This window comes from Giardia intestinalis, chromosome 5 (assembly GCF_000002435.2).
Source record: "Giardia intestinalis strain WB C6 chromosome 5, whole genome shotgun sequence".
In the NCBI taxonomy this organism is placed as follows: Eukaryota; Fornicata; order Diplomonadida; family Hexamitidae; genus Giardia; species Giardia duodenalis.
Genome location: NC_051860.1, coordinates 2673765 through 2693701, shown reverse-complemented (window position 1 = coordinate 2693701; position 19937 = coordinate 2673765). Strand labels below are relative to the sequence as shown.

General features: G+C 54.4%; 10 protein-coding genes and 1 pseudogene across 10 annotated transcripts; 7 read left to right on the top strand and 4 right to left on the bottom strand.

Moving 5' to 3' along the window:
• Positions 1-7: 7 nt before the first annotated feature.
• GL50803_004364 (uncharacterized protein) lies at positions 8-442 on the top strand (the record flags this gene model as incomplete). Its single annotated transcript, XM_038046107.1, has 1 exon — positions 8-442. The coding sequence occupies one exon, from the start codon at positions 8-10 to the stop codon at positions 440-442; it is 435 nt and encodes a 144-aa protein (XP_037902297.1).
• A 41-nt stretch (positions 443-483) lies between these two features.
• On the top strand, positions 484-1989 carry GL50803_004365 (26S protease regulatory subunit 6A; the record flags this gene model as incomplete). The annotated part of the gene is made up of 1 exon (XM_001705964.1): positions 484-1989. One exon carries the CDS (start codon positions 484-486, stop codon positions 1987-1989), a length of 1506 nt encoding a protein of 501 aa, XP_001706016.1.
• A 175-nt stretch (positions 1990-2164) lies between these two features.
• GL50803_0016161 (Kinesin-16) lies at positions 2165-4678 on the bottom strand (the record flags this gene model as incomplete). Its single annotated transcript, XM_001705965.1, has 1 exon — positions 2165-4678. One exon carries the CDS (start codon positions 4676-4678, stop codon positions 2165-2167), a length of 2514 nt encoding a protein of 837 aa, XP_001706017.1.
• A 67-nt stretch (positions 4679-4745) lies between these two features.
• GL50803_0016162 (uncharacterized protein) lies at positions 4746-5270 on the bottom strand (the record flags this gene model as incomplete). The annotated part of the gene is made up of 1 exon (XM_001705966.1): positions 4746-5270. One exon carries the CDS (start codon positions 5268-5270, stop codon positions 4746-4748), a length of 525 nt encoding a protein of 174 aa, XP_001706018.1.
• A 126-nt stretch (positions 5271-5396) lies between these two features.
• Positions 5397-7055, top strand: GL50803_004789 (Tubulin binding cofactor C family protein; the record flags this gene model as incomplete). Its single annotated transcript, XM_001705967.1, has 1 exon — positions 5397-7055. One exon carries the CDS (start codon positions 5397-5399, stop codon positions 7053-7055), a length of 1659 nt encoding a protein of 552 aa, XP_001706019.1.
• A 1089-nt stretch (positions 7056-8144) lies between these two features.
• On the top strand, positions 8145-8816 carry GL50803_00103094 (Ankyrin repeat protein 1; the record flags this gene model as incomplete). The annotated part of the gene is made up of 1 exon (XM_001705969.2): positions 8145-8816. The coding sequence occupies one exon, from the start codon at positions 8145-8147 to the stop codon at positions 8814-8816; it is 672 nt and encodes a 223-aa protein (XP_001706021.2).
• A 491-nt stretch (positions 8817-9307) lies between these two features.
• GL50803_0042657 (Kinase, NEK) lies at positions 9308-11224 on the top strand (the record flags this gene model as incomplete). Its single annotated transcript, XM_001705970.1, has 1 exon — positions 9308-11224. The coding sequence occupies one exon, from the start codon at positions 9308-9310 to the stop codon at positions 11222-11224; it is 1917 nt and encodes a 638-aa protein (XP_001706022.1).
• Positions 11225-11386: 162 nt separating this feature from the next.
• On the top strand, positions 11387-12145 carry GL50803_00d113284 (Ankyrin repeat protein 2; the record flags this gene model as incomplete). The annotated part of the gene is made up of 1 exon (XM_038046445.1): positions 11387-12145. One exon carries the CDS (start codon positions 11387-11389, stop codon positions 12143-12145), a length of 759 nt encoding a protein of 252 aa, XP_037902296.1.
• Positions 12146-12181: 36 nt separating this feature from the next.
• On the bottom strand, positions 12182-12442 carry GL50803_0060376 (LSM domain-containing protein; the record flags this gene model as incomplete). Its single annotated transcript, XM_038046210.1, has 1 exon — positions 12182-12442. One exon carries the CDS (start codon positions 12440-12442, stop codon positions 12182-12184), a length of 261 nt encoding a protein of 86 aa, XP_037902295.1.
• Positions 12443-12477: 35 nt separating this feature from the next.
• Positions 12478-15666, bottom strand: GL50803_00114497 (uncharacterized protein; the record flags this gene model as incomplete). Its single annotated transcript, XM_001705971.1, has 1 exon — positions 12478-15666. The coding sequence occupies one exon, from the start codon at positions 15664-15666 to the stop codon at positions 12478-12480; it is 3189 nt and encodes a 1062-aa protein (XP_001706023.1).
• A 169-nt stretch (positions 15667-15835) lies between these two features.
• Positions 15836-19191, top strand: GL50803_00103946 (ABC transporter, putative; annotated as a pseudogene; the record flags this gene model as incomplete).
• Positions 19192-19937: the final 746 nt, after the last annotated feature.

Genomic DNA, 19937 nt, shown 5'->3' with positions numbered 1-19937 from the left:
TTAAAAAATGATTGGAGCAGAGGGAGATGCGTCTGACTGTGGGCTTCTTCCTTCCTTGTCTTTTCCTGTGCACACATCTTCCAGTGCACTTTATGCACTTGTTAGTCAAGTAGTTGGACCTGTGCTTGATACCTATGTTGATCAGGCCCGGAGATGTGACGCAGAGAACAATTTGCGTCTGATATGCTCCACCTCCTTCAGAGAACGGCCTTACACTGCACACCAAAGACTCGTGCACCATACGGGGGTGGGGAGATCGGCATCTGTTCCTCTGAAGAGGTCTACGTTTGATCTAGAAGACCGCTACAGACGACTGAAAAACCAGTACACTCGCCTGCGTAATCTTCTTCTTGAGGTCCTCGCACGAGAACAGGCAGTCACCACGCTTAGCAGAGAACCTGATATTCTAGTAAATTACATGTGGATGAAAGGAGTAGCGTGAGCCGATGACTCTTTCAAAATAAAAATAGAGGGCCGGAGTGGATGTCTCAAGACTTCCCCGAAATTCCCATCGATCCCGAGATACAGAGCTTCGATGATGCTATGCTGTCGCAGCGCATAGAAGCGATCAAGTCCGAGGCCATGTTTTTGAGACGTGAACATGAACGTTACCAGAGCATTATCCGGGAGGCCACGGGCCTTTTAGAAAAGAATAGAAGGGACCTAGAGAACTCAAAGCGTTTGCCACTCCTTGTAGCAACAGTCTCAGAGTTTGTGGAGATCTCAGAGGATCACTTGAATCTGAACTATGAAGTAACTGCCACCACAAAGAAGACCTACGAGCGGCAGCTGAAAAGTCTCATAGATCGAGACTCTGAAAGTACAGCAAAGAACACAGATTCCTCCTTGGAAGCCATGCTCAAAGAAGAGGAGTTTGCAGACAGTGATCGTGCCACGCTGGGCCTTGATGGAGAGGTTACTCAGGCACTTCGATCAAAGCCTAGCTCGACAGTAACAGAGGGAGTAATTATTAAAACATCTTCCAAAACCTATGTCTTCTTAGCCTCAACAGGGGCAGTTCCACGCAAGATGCTACGCCCTACAGACCTGGTGGCAGTCAACAAAGATACATATTTTATTTATGAAAAGCTTCCGTCAGCGGTTGATGCTCGTGTTAAGACTATGGAGGTCACTGAACGTCCTATGGACAAATTTGAAGACCTTGGTGGTATTGATCAACAAATATCTCAGATCAAAGAGAGCTTCTTGCTGCCACTGCAGCGTCCTGATCTTCTTAAGAAAATTGGCATCAAGCCCTCTAAAGGCGTACTTCTGTACGGTGTCCCAGGGACTGGAAAGACAGCTCTTGCCCGTGCACTAGCACACGAAGCAAACTGCTCCTTCCTACAATTGACGGCCACCCAGCTGGTTCAGTTGTATATCGGGGATGGCTCTGCAATGGTTATTGAAACATTCAATCTTGCTAAGTCGCTCATTGAAAAGGAGCGCACGCTCAAGGGGAACATGGATGCTGGTTGCATAATCTACATTGACGAGATAGATGCTATTGGAGGGCGTCGCTCCGACACAGGTGGCTACGATCGAGACTCAACCAGGACCATGCTCACCCTGTTAAACTGTCTGGATGGGTTTGATTGTGACGAGCGCATCAAGGTTCTTGCCAGCACAAACAGGGTGGACATCCTTGACCCTGCATTAACCAGGTCAGGTAGGTTCGATAGAAAGATAGAGTTTACCTACCCCAACGAGAAAGGAAGATATGATATCCTGTGCATTCATAGCAAGAAAATTAAGCTCATAGGAAGAAGTGATGACCCCGAAACATGTGACAGGCCAGGTGCTGTTGGTTTGCAGGAAATAGCCAAGTCCACTAATGAATATAGTGGAGCTATGCTCAAGGCCGTCTGTATGGAGGCTGGACTAGTATGTCTTCGCCGCCACGGAGAAGCCGTTGTGCATGAAGACTTTGTAGAAGCTATAAACATTGTCAGTGGGAAACGCGAAGGAGAGATGTCTTATTTCATTTGAGCCTTCTCCACACTGCTCCGCCTACTTTTTATCCTATTCTGTGGACTCCTCCTCTAACATTCCCCTCTTGGTACGTTATAAAGGGCAACCAAGGGCCTGTCAGTTCAGCTATACTCCAAGTGAACTATCTTTGGTTCATTAATGGGATCCTTGTTTGTGTGTAGGAGTGTAGCAGCTATTCTGCAGAATAGTCCCCGGCAGTCACATTTAGGGCGGAGACGGTTGCATCAATCAGAGTCGTTAGCTTTTGGTAACATGCACAAAGGTTCTGCTGATTCTCTTGTGCTGCATACTGCTTCATAGCAGTTACCAAAGGGGCTATCTTTTTATCTATGACTGTCTGGAGAGCAGTAGATTCCTTGGAATAAGCGGTGATCTTGTTGCGTAGAGGAAGAAGCTCTGCGTTAGTAGAAAGATGAGTCAGCAAGGCAGGGTAGTCACCGGTTGCTTTAAACTTCACTAGCTCTACCTGTCCATCGGGGGTCATCAGCTTCTGGAGACGTGTCAGTTCAGCTCTTCGACTAGCAAGCTCTTCGGTCAACTTTTCAACACTTTCCTCTATCCTATCACACTGTTTTTCTAATAAATCAGTATATGCCCCGGAGTCGTTCTTTCTTAGATTACTATCAGCCTCCCTCAAAGCCTGGAGGTTTGCTTCCATTAATACTGCCAGCTTACCAATGCTCTTGGACCGCGAGAATCTATCACTACTAGCAGAACCTGAGAGCTCATCAAAGCTCACTTCTTCTCCTGTCTCACCACTTATCTTAGCCAGAGCACCTGCATTGAGGGTCTCATCATCGTAAACAAAGGTTGGTAGTCCTGCTTCAGGAAGCATCTTTTGTACTTTTCCCTGAAGGATTCGAAGAGCCTCCTTTAGCATAGAGGCCTTACAGTTCAGCACTCTCTCATAAGTGCGCCTCTGCGTCAGCTCTTCTGTGCACGTCTCAATTGCCTCTTCACGATCAGATAGCCTCTCTGAAATAGCGAGTAACAGGTCCTTCTGCTTCATAAGCACATTCTCGTAGAGGGCTAGTGACCCTCCAGAGACAGCCTTCCTCTCCTTTTCTAGTAAATGTAGCCGGCGCTCATACTCCTGCTTCATACGGGTATAATCTCTGGCCTTTGCCTGAGCTGTCTGCGGGCTGCACGGAAGACTGTTGGTCTTTGTAATATCCGCTTCTGAGGCGGAGAGGTTGCGCTCAAGAGCACCCTTTAGCCCAGTGGAGCCTATCTGGCTCTCTAACGTTGCTATCTTCTCCTCAAGGAGGCGCCGTTCCTTCTTTTCTTGAAGAGACTCCCGTGTCCTCTGCTCGAGAGTTGCCAAGATTATTCCATAACCAGGATCACTAAAGCCGTCAGCATTGGAAAATGTCGGAGTAAGCTTGGAATACTGTAAGGGTTTTGCTGGTTGCTCTTGGCCCAATGAGAATGCGCCAGATGTTGACACCCGTCTTCTTTCTAGTTCGCTCCGCAAAGTTCTTATCTCAGTCTCATATCTTTTCAAAAGGGTGTTATCATCAACTGTTTCATTAACCCCGACCTTGTTTTTAATTTGCTTCGCCCGATCCGCAAATTTAAGCGTATTAAGGCTCTCTTGGAAGCAACTGGAGGCGGGGCTAATATTGGTACACAGAACGGATATGCAGTTCCCGCCCAGTGAGTCCTGCAGGACCCGTGTGAGCTTGGAGTCCCTGTAGGGAATATGGCTACGCTTCCCCTGTGATTGGGCTATTAGCGCGCTTATTACATTGCCCAAGACTGTAAGGCTGGAGTTAATTCGCTTGGCTTCTTCTAGTCGTTGCCCGTCCACCTTTGACTGAGAAACACGCTCAGAGCCTGCCAAATCGACCAAATTTAACTTAGCCATCTTGAAGATTTCCGTTGGCTCGGAGGTCCTGTCCGACGTATTCTTGACCTGAACTGCTTGCTCGACAGCAATGGAAAGTATTGCGTGCGAGCGTGAGCTGAGCTCGTTCATACGCGTCAGTTCTGTTGAGCGTACCGAGTTTCCACGCTGGACAAGCCGCAGGATATCAGCTGGGGTTTTGCATATGTGTTCAGTAAGTCCGTCACAGAAGGTTTCGTTCTTTGAATTTTCACGCACTTTAATGTCCTTTGTGGGGTCCTGGCTTAGCAAATCATTGATAGATTCGTTGTATATCTGCATGTAGCTGACCCAGAGGAGATATTTTCTGCGAACCCTTAAAAGGTCCCCATCCTGCGCATTGATCTGCAAGTGTTCCTCCTCAGCAAGCTCACGAGAATAGGGAACTGTTTTGTCTCCGCTTTGGAGGGCGATGAGATCAAAGATTTTGACAACAGCTCTAGGAACAATTCCAAGCGTTTGTGGACTAGAACCCCCGACCATGGTATACGTCTTTCCAGACGACGTCTGGCCGTACGTGAAGATCGTGGAGTTGATGCCTTGGAGAACTAGTTCAACGGTATCCTTTACGTAGCTGTCAAATATTTCTTCCTGTGTTGTTGATGGACCAAAAACCCGGTCAAATGTGAAGCGATGCTGAGGTGCATATGCGTCAATAGCAGGATTCCCTGTTTGCTCTTTTATCACTACTTGAGTATCATTCGCGGAGACAATAATCCTATCTCCAGCGCTCTTTTCTCTGTCTATGAGGGGCCGTATCCGCACGACTACTCTGAAGTTGGCGTCCTCCCTGCGCGCCATGGGAATGTAGGAAACTGAAATTTTAAATATCTAAAAGCAACGGCCTTGCGTAAGGCCCAAAGACCGTTTACTTATCGCCAAGCATTTCTTTGAGGGACGCGATACGCTGCGCATTCTGGGCAAGCAATCCTGGTAGAATAGAAAGGAGGCGATCCTGGAGCTCTGGGTCTGCAGAGATTTGCTCCAATGTATAGTCCCGAAGATCCCTTGAGATCTCAGAGAAGACGCGTCCGCACCTGATTTGCTTTGCATTGCGTTGCGCAATTTGTCTCTGCCGCTCGGCCTCCTCGCGCCTGCGCTGCGCAGTATCCTTGCGGGTCTTGGCCTCTTCCTTCATAACGAGCAAACGCTGCTCTCGTTCTTTTTCAGCGCTCTTCACTCGCACCTCCTCCCAAGCGTCTAGTATCTCTTGGCGCATTTCGGCAGTCGTCCGGGCTTTATGCCTAACAACTGGGAAGAGCCTGGTCGGCGTAATGTAATCTTGTGTTACCGGATGAATCGTGTCTAGGTAGAAGGCCTTTTCATGTGTCAGCAGAGGTCGAGCGGTGCTGTGGTTTAGCCGGAAGTCGCTTCTCGTGTTCCAAAAGGACATGTCTTATTAAAAAGATTTGAGCGGCAAATGATTTGGCCTTTTACTATTGTATTTGTTCATTTATATTTAGCCATTGCAATTTGAAAAAGCAACAAACAACTCGCCTCTCTGGTAAAATTCCCTGGAATGCGGCTTCGTGAAGAGGTCATCTTCCTCACCCTGTTCAACATCAGCAGTAAGTCCCGGCTCTCATTAGATAACTTTGCAAGCATCGCAGCCCTTTGTCTGACGGGTGCAACCGAATTTCAGAACAAGATGACCTTTGCCCTCTGGCAAAAAGTCGGCGCAGACTGCTGCGGGCTTAAGGAACAAGAGATTGCAATGATCTATAATTTGTTCGAGGCGACGCTTGCTTGCGGGATTCGAGGTGTTATTCGCAGTCTTCCCACAGTTCACAGATTCATTGTATTTCTCTTTTCCGTGATATTTAGACACTCCATGCTCTCAAAGAAGTCTGCCATGGCCACGGATGATGCGTGGCCATTGAGCATGAACGGGGAAGATCTGGACTCGCTGATAAAAAGCTACTTTTCACTCAATGTCAACATCCTCATTGCTGCGCTCTGCCTTACCCCTGAAGCTGTACAAGCAGGATCTATCAATGGAGCTGATATTGCGCTGACGAAGGATGCTATCGAAGGCCTGGATATATTGCTTCAGGCAGAGACAAGTCAGCAGGAAGATTTCGTTGACTCATTCTGTGCATTTTTCGAGATTTCTATTGGTGATCCAGTTCTTACTGTAGCAAGCTCTATTTCTCGCTTCTTTAACATCACGACGTACGACTGTGCAAATATTGTATTTTCATCAGCTCCCGATCCTATTCGCTCCTATCAGCCTCAGCTGTCGTCTTCTTCGTCTAACGTCTTAAGTACCTCGGGAACCTTGTCGACGCCGACACTGGAAGCCAAGGCGCAGCTAAGTGCCCCTGCTAGCCCAGCACTGGCGTCAGGATGCCCGCAGGCTCGTCCAGGTACGTCTGCATCGGGGATCCCCACATATGAGTATGATGATCGCTATAACCACATTCGCATCAGAAGCCTTTCCAAGGCAGGGATAGGGGTCTTCGCTGCCGCTACCCATAGACCCCCCACAGCTGTCATTGCCAACTGCGCCAACTGCACCATATTTCTGATTGCTCCCTGCTCACACGTCGTCATTGCCAACTGCAGAAACGTAAAGATCGTCCTGGGGACCGTGGCGGGGACCGTCTCCATGTGCTACTGCATGCGTATGACCTTCTCTGCCGTAGCGGACTTCTTCAAGGCAAATACCATTGAGAACTGTCTGATGTATGTCACCAGTCGGAACTCCTGTGTGCATGACAGCAACACAAAGACGAATAAGATTGCCCCCTACAATTACATATTCCCCTCACTGGAGGATTGCCTGCAGCAGCAAGGACTAGCGGACATCTGCCAGCAGGGCGAGAGCTTTGGGATGAAGCTCTACAGCCCACTGGGGCTGGGAGTGTGTGAGAATCTGATATTCATGGATCCAAAGACGTACTGCACCGCGGTGGTCCCGTTCGACTCGAAGCTTCTGACGGGAAAGACCAAAGCGCTGCCGATCATTCTGCCCTCGGTCTTCCGGCAGACCATGAAGGAGAGGTCTGAAAAGCTGACCGTGCTTGGTAGGAAGATACGGGATCCCTCGTTGACAGCCGAGCAGAAGGCGGCGTTTGAGGCGTACTGCAAGAGCGCCTTCGTCTCGTGGGTTAAGGCCAACATGCTCACAACCGAGCTCTTAGAGATCACCACGGCGCGGATGTACGAGCTCGAGTAAATGAGGGCCCTCTAGCAGGGTGCATGTCAACCGAGCGAGGAGAACGACATGGCAATCACCAGGGAGCCATGACCTCCTGAGTCCTCTGAGGTTTGTACTAGGCTCGCTGGGCTTATCAATCTCAGGCTCTGGTTCGCTCGAGTGAGCACTGCAAGGATGAGAAGGAAACCTAAATGGAGATAAGCCTCCACAAGTGGCGGACAGAGTATCTGTGATCGACACTTGCCACTGCTGCTGTCTAGCAACCTGCCTTCGAGAGGCCCATTGAGTAGGCACTCCAGGCAGTAACAACGCAGTCATCTAGCCACAGCTCTAGACTGCTCCTGAAGACCTGCAGCAAGGGAAGGCGAAGTCCCCAGAGCTTGCCGATGCAGTGCCAGAGCTTATGCTCTTCTTCGATGATCTGCTGAGGCTATCTCAACGGCTCCAAGACTGTGGAGAGGGAAGCTTGATAGTAGGAATTCATAATCACTGCTGCTCAGGACCCAGTAAGCCCTCCTCTCCAGTCATGGCGAGCTGCTGGGCCCTGGGAACGTCAGAGGGCCTTGCCGATGTGCATGGATGGTGGCCAAGAGGATCCCCAACGTCTACGGTTCACAGGAGCTGTTTTACTACAGGCTGTCAGGCTTCTTCCCCGACATCACGGTGGGTTTTTGAAGCAGAGGCCCGGCAGAAAGAAGGTGGTGATAAGATAGTCAGGCCTCCAGCAGTGCAACGGAGAAGCCCTTGTTCTATTAACCACGACTCGCTTCTGTTTCCGGACACAATCGAGCATTGACTGAAGTTACTCCCGGGATCCTTGGGGTGTGCTCGTGGGCAAGGGTCCTAGCAGCACAACGCTGAAGGTGACTGGTAGGTGGAATGAAGAAGTCCGAAGCTCTAGTGCCCACCCTGCACTGGTGCCCAGCAGACTACAACTCCACAATTGAAGTCATCTCTCATTGGGCACTTACCACACAAGGCAAGAAGGGCAGAGGGAACCCAGGGCATGCAGTTCATGTTTGGTGCGCTATCTGGATGATCTGTAAACAATACCGTGAATCGCAAGTTTACCAGTACATGCGTTTCCTTTGTGGCCATGGAATAAAAATGTCGTCTGCAGATGATTCGGATCACTGCTCTCAGGAGCACGACGACACCCCGCCCCTCGCACCAGAGAAGGACACGAGCGAAGAGGGCGCAGGAAACCCAACTGAGCCTTCAGAAATGGATGATGAAGGCAGCGTGGACGAGGATGGCGTCACCACACTTATGGAGGCAGCTAAGAGGAACGACGTGGACGCGGTGAAGCGCTACATCCATTATCAAGCAAGGATGGTGGCGAGGTTTGTTACGGCAGGGATGGTAGAGATATACGACGGGACGGCCCTGATGGTCGCCGCAGTGCTTGGACACGTTGAGACGGTAAAGCTGCTGATGAGGTGCGAAGGCGGTATGAGGAGCAGCAACGACTTGACGGCCCTCATGTGGGCAGCAGCAAACGGTCGCACCGAGGTAGTGAAGTTACTCCTGGATGTTGAGGGAGGCATGACGAAGGACAAAGACTTTACCGCCCTCACAGCTGCAGCATACTTTGGTCGTCTAGATTGTGTTAAGTTGCTACTAGAGAAGGAGAAGGACATAGGCGGGGAGTCTGCTCTTTGTGTAGCTGATATGGAGGGTCATTCCGAGGTGGTGTCCCTTCTTGAGAGTGAGGGTATTGGACTGACGGAGCCCCGGCTACGGATGCCGCCCAGAAAGTCCATGAGTGAACGCGCCTAACTGTTGGTTGCATCCGGCGGTGGATAGAATCTCCCTCCAGTTGTGCAGCGAACAGACACCCTAATGAAGTGGTGGCTGTCAGTGAGGCACACAACCACCCGTTTCCACAGAGGCTAGGGGGAGCAGGCCTTCTCACCCTCGGTCAGCACTGGGACACCGGTGGGTGAAATGGTCGCACAGGTGGCCTTCTCATCTCTTATGCAGAAGCCCCTACAGGCACGGGACTGCTGTAGACCTGTAGATATGAACCCATGTAAAACGGATCGTTTCCAAAACGGTAGATTACCAAAATGAAACCAAGATGTACGCCGCCTCGTCTGGGTCTGCAACGGTGGCTCTCAGTGCCCCGCAGTTCACCCCCAGGGAGCTCTACGAGGGGCTGGATGATGTGCTTAGTGAAAGTGCCGCGGGAACAGTCTACTCTCTCAGGGGATACCCCTACCTCACTGTGAAGGAGATCCGGCTCGACGGTCTGGGTCAGCACGGTGTGGATGCTAAAGCGTGGGCTGACCGCCCTCCCCGACCTCTCCCATCCAGGAGTCCTCAAGCACCATCAAGTGGTCGAGGACGAAGGCCTCATCTACGTCGTTACGGATCGCCAAGACAAGACCCTTGAGCACCTCCTCACCGAGCACAAACGAAGGAAGACTCTCGTCCCTATCGCTGTGATTCTCTCCGTCCTGAGGCAGGTCGCCGCCGCCCTCGCCTACCTCTACGGGGCCAGTGGGGCAGATACCGAGAGACTTGTCCACTGTGACCTCAGGCCTGCCAACGTCCTTATCAGCGCAGATGGTGAACACTTCGTCATCACTGGCCTCGGCCTCTGCAAGGACGCCCTGTGGAGTGGGAGCACTCTCATGGGAATAATGGCATACGTGGCCCCCGAGGTGCTCCTCCGCAACGAGGCCAGCCCCGCCTCCGACATGTGGAACCTCGGGGCCATCGTCTACGAGCTTACTACTTTGAGGAGACCGGACTTCTTGGGGGGCAAGGAGCCGGCAGAGGTCTTCGTCGATGGGTGGAGGCCGGACCTGAGTGGCATCACTGATGGCTTCATGCAGAATGTTCTGGAGAGGATCTTTGTACTAGAGCCAGAGAGGAGGCCGACGGCCAGGGAGCTGCATGAGACGCTCGCTACATTCGACATCCCAGTTAGTGAGCTGGGGGCTCAATATGCGGTGCTGAAGTACGAATGCGGCTCCCTGAAGACTGCTCTGAATAATGCTAATGCTAGGATTGCTATTCTTGAGGCAGTCCTCGACGCCAAGTCTGCTGAGACTGCCTCTTTCAAGGGCGCTCTTGAGAGCAGGCCAAGTGAAGCCAACGCCTTGGGGCAAGAACCCAGAGTTAAGACCACCGGGATTGGCACGCTTGAAGGCCGGATAAAAGCACTGGAGGATAAGTTTACACAATCCAATAGTGAAATGAAAGTGGTTGGCACCCAGACGGACCTCTCCTTGTTCAAACTAATATATGCTGCACACACGAATGACATGGAGACCGTCCGGATGCTGGCCAACGAGAAAGATTGTATCGGCCAGCGCGACAAGCGGGGGATGACGGCCCTCATGCACGCGGCCCAGCAGGGGCACGGTGGGCCTGTTGAGCTGCTTGTTGAGAAGGAGAAGGGTATCAAAGATAAAAACGGCTGGACCGCGCTCATGCACGCCGCACACGGGAACCATCCTGAGGTAGCTAGGATTCTCATCCCTCATGAGCATGGGAGGAAGAGCAAGAACGGCCGTACTGCTCTGATGATTGCTGCACAGGAGGGCCATGCGGAGGCTGCTTCTGTTCTGGCTCCGTACGAGGAGGACCTGACCGACAGACAAGGCAAGACGGCTCGGATCCTTGCGGCAGAGGCAGGACACGAAAACGTAGTGGAGGTTCTCGACCCAACCGATGATAGGGGCGTCACAGCGCTCATGCGAGCCGCAAAAATAAGCGACACATTAGCAGTAAGCGCACTTATACCCATTCAGAAGAAGCGATGGACACATACTGGGACGGCGCTAATACAAGCAGCAGTATGCGGCCACGTAGCAGCAGTACAACTGCTAATGCAATATGAGAGTGGCCCAGGGAATACTTGTAATGCGACCGCCCTCATGAAGGCTGCCTCTGAGAATCATGCAGAAGTAGTGCAGCTGTTGATGGAGCGCGAAGGCTGCATGCTGGATCCCCATGGCTTACCCGCTATCACGCACGCAGCGTATGGCGGCCGCTTAGAGATAGTGAAGCTGCTATTTGAAAAGGAGGGGCATCTAATAGACAAGTCTGACGAATCCCTCTTTGATAAGCTTGAGGCCAAGGGCTACTCTGAGATAGCATCTTTCCTTAGGGACAGCCGTATACCGGGCCTCGGTGGTCGCAACAGCCGCCAAGCTGCTCCACGATCTCACGAGTAAACCCGTCGTTCCCTTCACGAGAAGCAGAAGGCCCTGGAGAACAGGCCTTACGGACCAGCGCCCCATGCTTCCGGTCCGTGCCAAAGTGCCATGAAACAACGTCTCCAAGTTTTCTATCAATATGTCTTATGAAGAGCCGCGATCGCAATTGGGAGGCAAAGAATGGCACTTATTGAGGCGGCCAAGGAGAACAGGCTGGACTACGTCAGGGCCCACAAGGCCGCGGACGCAGGCCAGAGGGACGCAGACGGGAAGACGGCGCTCATGTGGGCCGCCGAGGCCGGGCACACCGCCGTCGCCCTGGAGCTGGTCGACGCAGAGGCGGGCCTGGTCTCGAACGACGGGTCCTTCGCGCTGATCGCGGCGGCAAAGAGGGGGAACCTCGAGCTGATCCAGGCCCTTTTCGAGAAGGAGGGGAGGCTGCGGGACGCCGGCAAGCTCTCCGCCCTCAACCACGCCTCCAGGGCGAAGCAGTTCGAGGCGGCCAAGGTCCTCCGGCTGAAGACCATCGAGACGATGGACGCGGCGATGCTGGAGCAGCTCCGGCAGAGGGTCGCGGCCACCTACACCGAGATGGCCAAGAAGTCGCAGCAGGCCGAGGTCAAGAGCCACAACATGGCCATCTTCCGCTCGTTCTTCGAGGCGTTCTACTTCCTCTCCTGCTCGGGGATCGACCAGGGGGCGGAGATCTCGGAGGAGCAGCTGAACAAGTCCCTCGAGAAGTGCCTGGGCGAGATCCGCAAGCTCCTCAACTCGAAGAAGTACACGAAGTGCGTGAAGTGCCGCGCCAACGCCCCCAACCTGGTCTGCATGCCGTGCAAGCACTACGTCCTCTGCAAGGACTGCGGGAAGGACGTGGCCAGCAAGGTCTGTCCTGCTTGCAATAAGCCAGTTGAGGAGTTCATGGAGGTCTTCAAGTAAACGCCAAGAGGCGCTCCACGCACTGCAGATGTCCACCTAGTCGGGGCTCACCAGTAGGATTGCTTTGATAGCTGCGCCACGAACCACACAGGACGGAAACACGGTGATTGGTGCAGCCTCAGAAGGAGCCAGCGGACGCGACCCGTGACAGTCTGACAGGACCAGATTTGTGAAGACGTCTGCCTCTGCAAGCACCCCCTCCACCCAGCGGCCATAGCCAAGATCCACCCTGACCCTCTTTCCCATCAATCCACCCAGACAAGGTTTACTGTAGAACCGATGCTTCCCATTGTTCATTATATTTTGTTTGGCTAAAGACACGCGGGTCCTTTTCAGATGCGGTTACAGGGCCATCCCGCGTGGAGCTGGGAGAGCGCAACGGCCTCCTCCGCCGCGTACTGCTCCGGGGCGTCGGGCAGGCTGCTCTCGTAGAGCCACCCGTAGTGGGCCAGCGACGGGTGGCGGTCGGGCAGGAGGTACTTCTCGGTGAAGGCTATTAAGGCGGCGCGCTCGAACTCTGCGAAGATCGCCGCGTTCTTCGCGACGACGTCCCTCGTCCAGCGCCAGCTGTCCTCGCTGCACGGGCTTATGGAGAGCTGGTAGATGAGCTTCGTCAGGTACTCGCGGAAGGCGGGGAGGCCCTGCAGCTCGAACACCCCGTATATGCGCGAGTAGTCCCCCGCCGCGAAGGGCAGTATGTGCTTGGCGATCTTCAGAAGCACGACGATGGACGAAAGGTTGTTGACCTTGGACAGCTGGTACCCCGGGAAGTTGCACGTGAGCGTGCCCGCCGTGTTTATGTTGGCGGGGTTGTTGGTGCTATTGTCTCCGCGCAGGAACTCCATCAGGTTGGCCAGGTTGTTCGGGATGTACGCCATCGGCGGCCTGGAGCCCCCGCCCGGGACGCTCTGCGCCGCGGCCCCTGCCTTGCGCTGCAGGGCGCCCCTGGTGAAGACGGTCGTCTGGCTGAGGTTGTCTGGAAGGGCCTGGCTTGCGGCGGCAGCGGCAGACCCCTGGCTGGCCGCCGTGCTGGAGGACTGCAGGATGTACGAGATGTAATTGGCGCTCACCTTCGAGTAGAGGGCGAGGGCCTCCTGGGCCCGGGACGCGGAGTGCGAGATGTAGCCGTAGAAGCAGCGCGACGCCGTCAGCAGGCAGAACAGCCGCCTGCCGCTCGCCATGCTGTGGAGGGGCCTCGCGGGGTCTAGCGCCGGGTCCGGCGGGGCGCCCTGCTTGGCGGGCCTGGCCTGGAGGAACTCGCCTGCGTCGGCCACCCGCTCGTCCGGAGCGAGCGCGTCCGCGGCCTGGCCGGGGAGGAAAAGGCACGTGCCCAGCGCGGCGGTCCGCGGGTCCACGCCCGTTATGTACGCGGCCGCAGGCAGGCACATGGTGGCGATGACGGCGTCGAGCCCGCACCCCTGACCGTTGCACCGCTGTATTATGCTGGAGACGAAAAGGCCCACGCTCGGGTGGACCTGGCGGGCCTTCGCCTGCAGGAGGAGAAGGACGTGGAGGCAGCTCTTCAGCACAGACTCCCGGACGTGCCGCGTGGACGACGGGGTGTTGTTGGAGAACGCGCCCTTCTCAGCGTCCTTCGTCGTGCCCGCAGTCGCCTTGGCCGACAGGACCGTCTCGAGCATGTGGGGGACCCCGCACAGCGCCAGGCGGAGCAGCGACGAGAGGAACGCCGGCATGTCGACCTCTCGGATCAGGTGGTAGAACTGGTGCTCCAGGACGCAGTCGGCCTCGTTGGAAATGCTGACGAGCATCGCCCGCTGGACGTCCAGGGGAAGCGCGTAGGTGAGCACGTTGACCAGCTCGTGGTATTTGATGCTGCGGAACCGCTCCTCGTGGTAGTTGAAGGACAGCACCTTCTCTATGCACCGCTCGAAGTAGGGCAGATTGCCCTTCGCAACCGGCCTCCCCGAGAACGGGAAGGACGCGGTCAGCCCCCGCTTGACCCTGTTGAGGTACATGCGGTAGTCGCTGGTGACCACCACGTTGCCGAGGGTGCGCTCCAGCTCGGCGTCGTACCCGCCGTCCAGGTCGCTCCGGCCGCCGACAGAGGTCTCCTGGGAGCGCGACATGACTGACTCTCTGGCGTCGCAGCTGTACCGCATGGCCATGTACCCGCCGTGGAGGTCTGCCAGGGACTGCAGGCCGATCCGCACGTCCGGCCTGGGGAGCAGCTGGAAGAGGCCTAGCGCGGCCTCGTCCCTCCGGTTGGCGTACTCCTCTGCGAGCCCCGGGAAGAGCCCCGGGCGCCGCCTGTTGGGCTGGCGGGCGTTGAAGGCCGTAATGACGCTTGCACACTCTGCCATCTGGTCTGCGACGCCTTTATCGGCGTAGGGGGAGACGTTGCCGGACGAGAAGGGGGTGTCCTTCGGCCTGAACGAGCCCTCGAAGAACCGCAGCAGGGCCGCGACAGACGAGGATGTGGGGTTGACGTAGCCACGGAAGCGCGGGGGCGGAAGCCGCTTGACGGTCTTGATCGCGCAAGACCCGGCGCTGCCCTGCTCCTCCAGGGCCATCCTGCGGATGCTCCGGCACTTCCGGGCCTGCTTGTGGTCGCCCAGCGGGCCCAGGAGGAGGAGGAGCGCCTGTCTCAGCAGGGCCACCGGGCGGCAGCAAGCCACGCAGCGGGCGATCGCGTTGTTGAAGGTGTTGTTGTGCGGGCCTGCGTCTGCCTGGATCAGCTTGGAGAGTAGGAGCGCAAGGGGGTGGACCAGAGCCCTGACGAAGCCTTCGAAGGTGTGGAGGTAGGGCGAGCAGTCGACTGAGCCGTCCAGGCGATCGTAGACGGTGTGCTCGAAGACGGTGACCCCCCGCAGGTTCAGGGAGGTCAGCACAAGATGCAGGACCTGGATGCAGTGGGTCAGGGGAGGCGGGAGCTGCTTGCTTGCGTTCTGCGTCGACTCCGCCCTCAAGTCCGAGAGGGAGACCGCGCACTCGCCGGCGAGGACGCCGAACCGCTTGAGGACCTGCCTGAAAAAGGAGCCGCCGTTGTGGAGGAAGAGGAGGAGCGCCCGCTTCACCACGGTGTCGGGGTCCAGGGGGAGGGGCAGGGCGCAGCTTATGCGGAGGCCGAGCACGTAGAACAGGGCCGCCTGGAGCGCCGCCTTGCTGCCCTCCGGGGGTCGCTGGAGGGCCTGCTCCAGGCGCGCGAAGACGGTGGAGCTGGGCAGGACGCTCCGCTCCAGCTGGGACTCGAATGCGCCGCGCCTGGCCTCCGCCAGTAGGGAGCTCACGTGCGCCCGCTTGGCCGGCAGGGGCGAGGCCGCCAGGGTGCAGGGTCCCGGCCTCTCCGGCAGAAGCCCGTCGTAGCCCCGCCTCGCCTCGTCGGCGCCCAGCTCGTCCTCGAAGAGCGAGAGGAACGACGACCTGCCCAGCGCGAGGTGGGAGGCGGACAGGTCCACGGGGAGGAACGACTCGCTGAGCTCGTAGATCGCCGGCTCCATGTCCGACCACACGAACGGGAGCGGGGCGGTCGTCCGGTTCCAGTCCAGGTTTCTGTCCCCCATTTTTGTGTTTTCATGGCCCCGGCGTCGTCTTGCTGGATTCGCTAGCGGCGCACGGCTGGCTGCGAGGGGTGCCTCTGCTCCGCGTGCCTGACCCCTCGCCGCCCCTCTGTCCCCAATCCATAAAAGCCCTTAGACTCTGGCAGACGAGAATCGGGCAGATAGGGGACATATGGCAGATAGGGCTGAGCGATATGAGAGCTACGAGTTTACTGCGTTTCCCAGTGCACGGCCGCAGAGCGAGCGCTGCCCATTCATCCTCTACTATACATTTCTATGGATGACACCATTCGTGGCAAGAGCGAGAAAGCAGAGGGTATTAAAACCATCAGACATTCCTTCTCTGCCAACAAACATGAATTATGGTAAGGTCTTGACTAAGCTGGAAGGCACTTTGGCGGTGGCACGGGCAACTGCTAGACCCGCCCGAATCGGCTCTCTAGTCATGAAGACGAGCTGGCCCTTCTTTGCTGTGTCTTCCATACTAATGGGACTTGCTGTATTTCTTTCTTTTGTGCAACCAAAGACTATGACAGAGCTCCTTAAGGTCTTAGATACTGGTCATATAGCTGACCTCCGCGACTCTAGTAGCAGTGTGCTTGTTGGCTTATTCCGCGAGGCATGGGTATGGATAGTTATTAACCTTGTTGCACAGCTTTTGACGGCGTTTTTCCAGTCCATTGCATCAACAATCTGTGCTGAGCAGAGCATCCGTGTGTCCCAGGCCATCTCGATGCTATTGTACAAGAAGCTCATACGCATTCCCAATGTTGCAGCGACGCACGTTTTATCTCCGGCGGTGATTACTTTCATTAGTGGTGATGCCCGCTCCATTTCTAATCTAGTGTCGAACATACCAAGGATGATAGCGGTGCCACTTAAGTTGTTGATGATTGTTTTATTCCTGGTTTTTCAAATTGATAGGAGTGCTCTTGCTGGATTTGGGGGCATCCTCGTTACGCTCCCCTTCATTAGTCTCCTGACCCTGTACAATCTCTTTCTGGAAAAACGATATGCTGCTGCGCGCGATGTCCGTGCACGGCATGTCACCGAAGTAATAGCAGGGCTACGGGTGATAAAGGCCTATAATTATCAGGAGCTGTGCAGGAGTCGAATGCACCCACGTAGGCGTCAAGAGCTCATATACGTGGGAAGGATGACCCTTGCGCGATCATGCATCCACTTGGTGGGCTACATGACTTGGCCCGCCATGCTTCTCTGTGCCTTCTTGTCAGTGCTAAGCGGGCACCTTACACGGCCACGCCTATACGGCTGCGTATCTATTCACTATATTTGCTCGCGTCATTATCGATTTACCGTACTTGATCTCTTCATTGAGTTCTGCAATTGTCAGCTGCCACAGAGCGAGGCAGGTTCTTACTCTGCCCGAGGGCGATTATTGTGGGAAGCTCCATGAAAAGAACGACTCCACAGCGGCTCAGTTTGTTATATGGACAGTGGGCAACCCGAGTTATTCGTGGGGGAGACAGTGCCACAGACACATACCCTCTTCTTTCAATTCTAACAGCAATCTTACAAGCCAGGAACAGAAGATTGCTGTCCATGAGGGCGGCTCTAAACTGCTCGGCGCATACAATGCACTCGAGAAGAGGCTCCTGAAGATGTGCTGGTAGGTGCGGAATGGACGGTCCGATCGAGACGCCGTCCCTGGCAGCCGCTGGTTCTCCTAGGGGCGACGAGCCCCATGCCCCCGATGGACTCCTACTTCCAAAGCCCCAGCCGGCAACGCCTGATGCCTCCAGGTGCTCCTCTCAAACTGACAGATTAAGGAAGTACTATGTTGAGCTAGCAGCCATGCATAGGCAGATTACCGTACTTCAGTCTTCCGTACGCGAATTAGAGACAGAGTGCGTGCCAGTTCTTAGATCCTTGCAGTTTAGTATTCCTAGGGGGTGCCTGGTTGGGGTGGGGGGCTGTGTTGGCTCCGGGAAGTCGAGCTCCTATTGGCTATTCTGGGAGAGGTGGCCCTTTCGACATCAAGTAGTTCGGATTCCGCTCATATACACTCGGTGGGCCGTATTGCATACTGCTCGCAGGTGCCGTCCGTGTTACAGGGACCATACAGTTCAATATCCAGTTATTCTTACCCTATGATGAAGAGAAAATGCAGCTTGCAACTCGGCTCTCCTGTCTGGATGGGGACCTTTCTGAACTACCAGGGGGGCTTGCCACACTTGTTGGCAGCCGCGGTGTGACACTGTCTGGAGGACAGAAAGCTCGATTATCAATTGCCAGGGCCATCTACTCCGACGCGGATATTTACTTGTTTGATGATCCGTTCGCCTCTCTGGACTCTCATGTTTGCAAGTCGTTATGGAGCGAGACCATCAAAGGGTATCTACTTGCAAGGGGGAAGACCGTTGTGTTGGCGACCAATCAGATGCATTACTTTCGTTCGTGCTTAAAGGTGCTATTTATAGATGCTGGCACGATCAAAGAAGTGACACCAGAGAGCGTAGATATAGACTGTTCTCCTCTGCCCGTCGCAGAAGTCCCTCACTAACCTCTATACAGGCTGTAGAGAAACACGACTCTGACTATCAAGTGCATCGAATGGCAGCAGTGCTTAAGGAGGAGAATGCACGGAGCTGGGATCTGTTAATTCTAAATATTACAAGCTATGGTTCAAGGCAGGCGGGACCTGGAATTCGTCATTTATGTTGTCATGTGGGTCTTCTGTATACTTATGTTGCAACTGGCGTCGCTGCTCATCAACTTCTGGACCGACAGCGGCTAGGGCTGAGCACAGGTGGTTGCATAGGTCTGTTCTTGTCGTTCTCCTTTGCATTTATGGTGATCCTCTTCGTTGGGCAGCTCTTCTATATGCTGTTCACACGGAAGGCGGCAGAGAAGCTGTACTACAGCATGGAAGAGGGGCTTATCAATACATCGATGTCGTTCTATGACGCACACCCCATTGGACGGATCCTTAACCGCCTGATAGCAGACACAGGTACATGTGATTTGACGGTGAAGAATGGCCTAGCAGCGACATGTGAGAACTCCATCTTTGTGCTGGGTTCATTACTGGCCACTTTGCTGATGAGCTGGCCATCTACGTTTGTGCTAGTTCCCTTGCTGGGACTGTTCCTTTGGATGTTCATGGGATTTCGTGCTGTGTCGCCCCTCTTGCGACGCACCACCTCCCTCTTGAATAGCCATGTGTGTAACTTTATTCTAGACACATACTACAACCTGGCATCTCTTAGAGCGTATAGGTATGAAGCCCAGGCGGCAAGCTACTACGCCAGAGCCGTCCTAGCTATGGAGGCGGCATTTTGGATGGATGTTTCCCTCTACAGATGGCTACACTTTACAACTACCCTTCTATCTATCTGTGTGTCCGCAGTAGTTACTGTGTCCACTATCATAACGTCTTCTTTTGCTAACGGAGAGATATTTTCAGGTACCGTACTCATGAATGGCTTTGATGTTGTCATGATGTTAATAGATATGTGCTTCGGGATTGTTGCAATGGATCTTTCTATGGCCAGCGTGGAAGGGTAGCAGAGTACGCTACTCTTGAACCAGAGAGTACAAGCGCTCCGCATAGCCCAAGTAGCTGCCGGCAGACTCTACTCTCGGGCTTATTGTGCAAGATCTTTCGCTACGCTATCAACAGCATTTGCCAGTTGTGCTTCATGGGATCTCATTCACAGCGGCAAGGGAGAGCGCGTTGCAATCATAGGAAAGACAGGGTCTGGCAAGTCATCCCTTGTCAATGCGATTCTCAGACTTGTCGAGCCAGAGGCGGGTCTGAGATTCTCTTGAATGGCCTGAACCTGCTGAAGATGGGCTTACATCAGGCACGGTCTAAGGTGACGCTGATACCACAGGATCCTTTTATTTTCTCCGGGACACTGCGAGCCTATCTCTCCGGGGATAGACGGTTCTCAGATGAGGAGCTGTGGCGTGTCTTGGAGAAGACGCACTTGCGTGAATACTTCGAGCTCAGTCAAAGCAACTTGACTACCACCTTTTTGATAACGGCAGCAACCTTTCGCTCGGACAGCGACAGCTTCTGTGCGTAGCCCACGCGCTGCTCAGAGACACAGAAGTCATCCTATTGGACGAGGTAACAGCACACGTGGATAGTGCCGCAGAGACGGCTATCCAGGATGCCCTGGGGGCATATAAGGAGCAAAAGATCATTATTACGATAGCCCATAGACTCCGCACTGTTTGCAACCAGGATAGGGTTATTGTTATGGCCGGTGGTCAAATAGTCGAGCAGGGTCCTCCGCGCGTGCTGT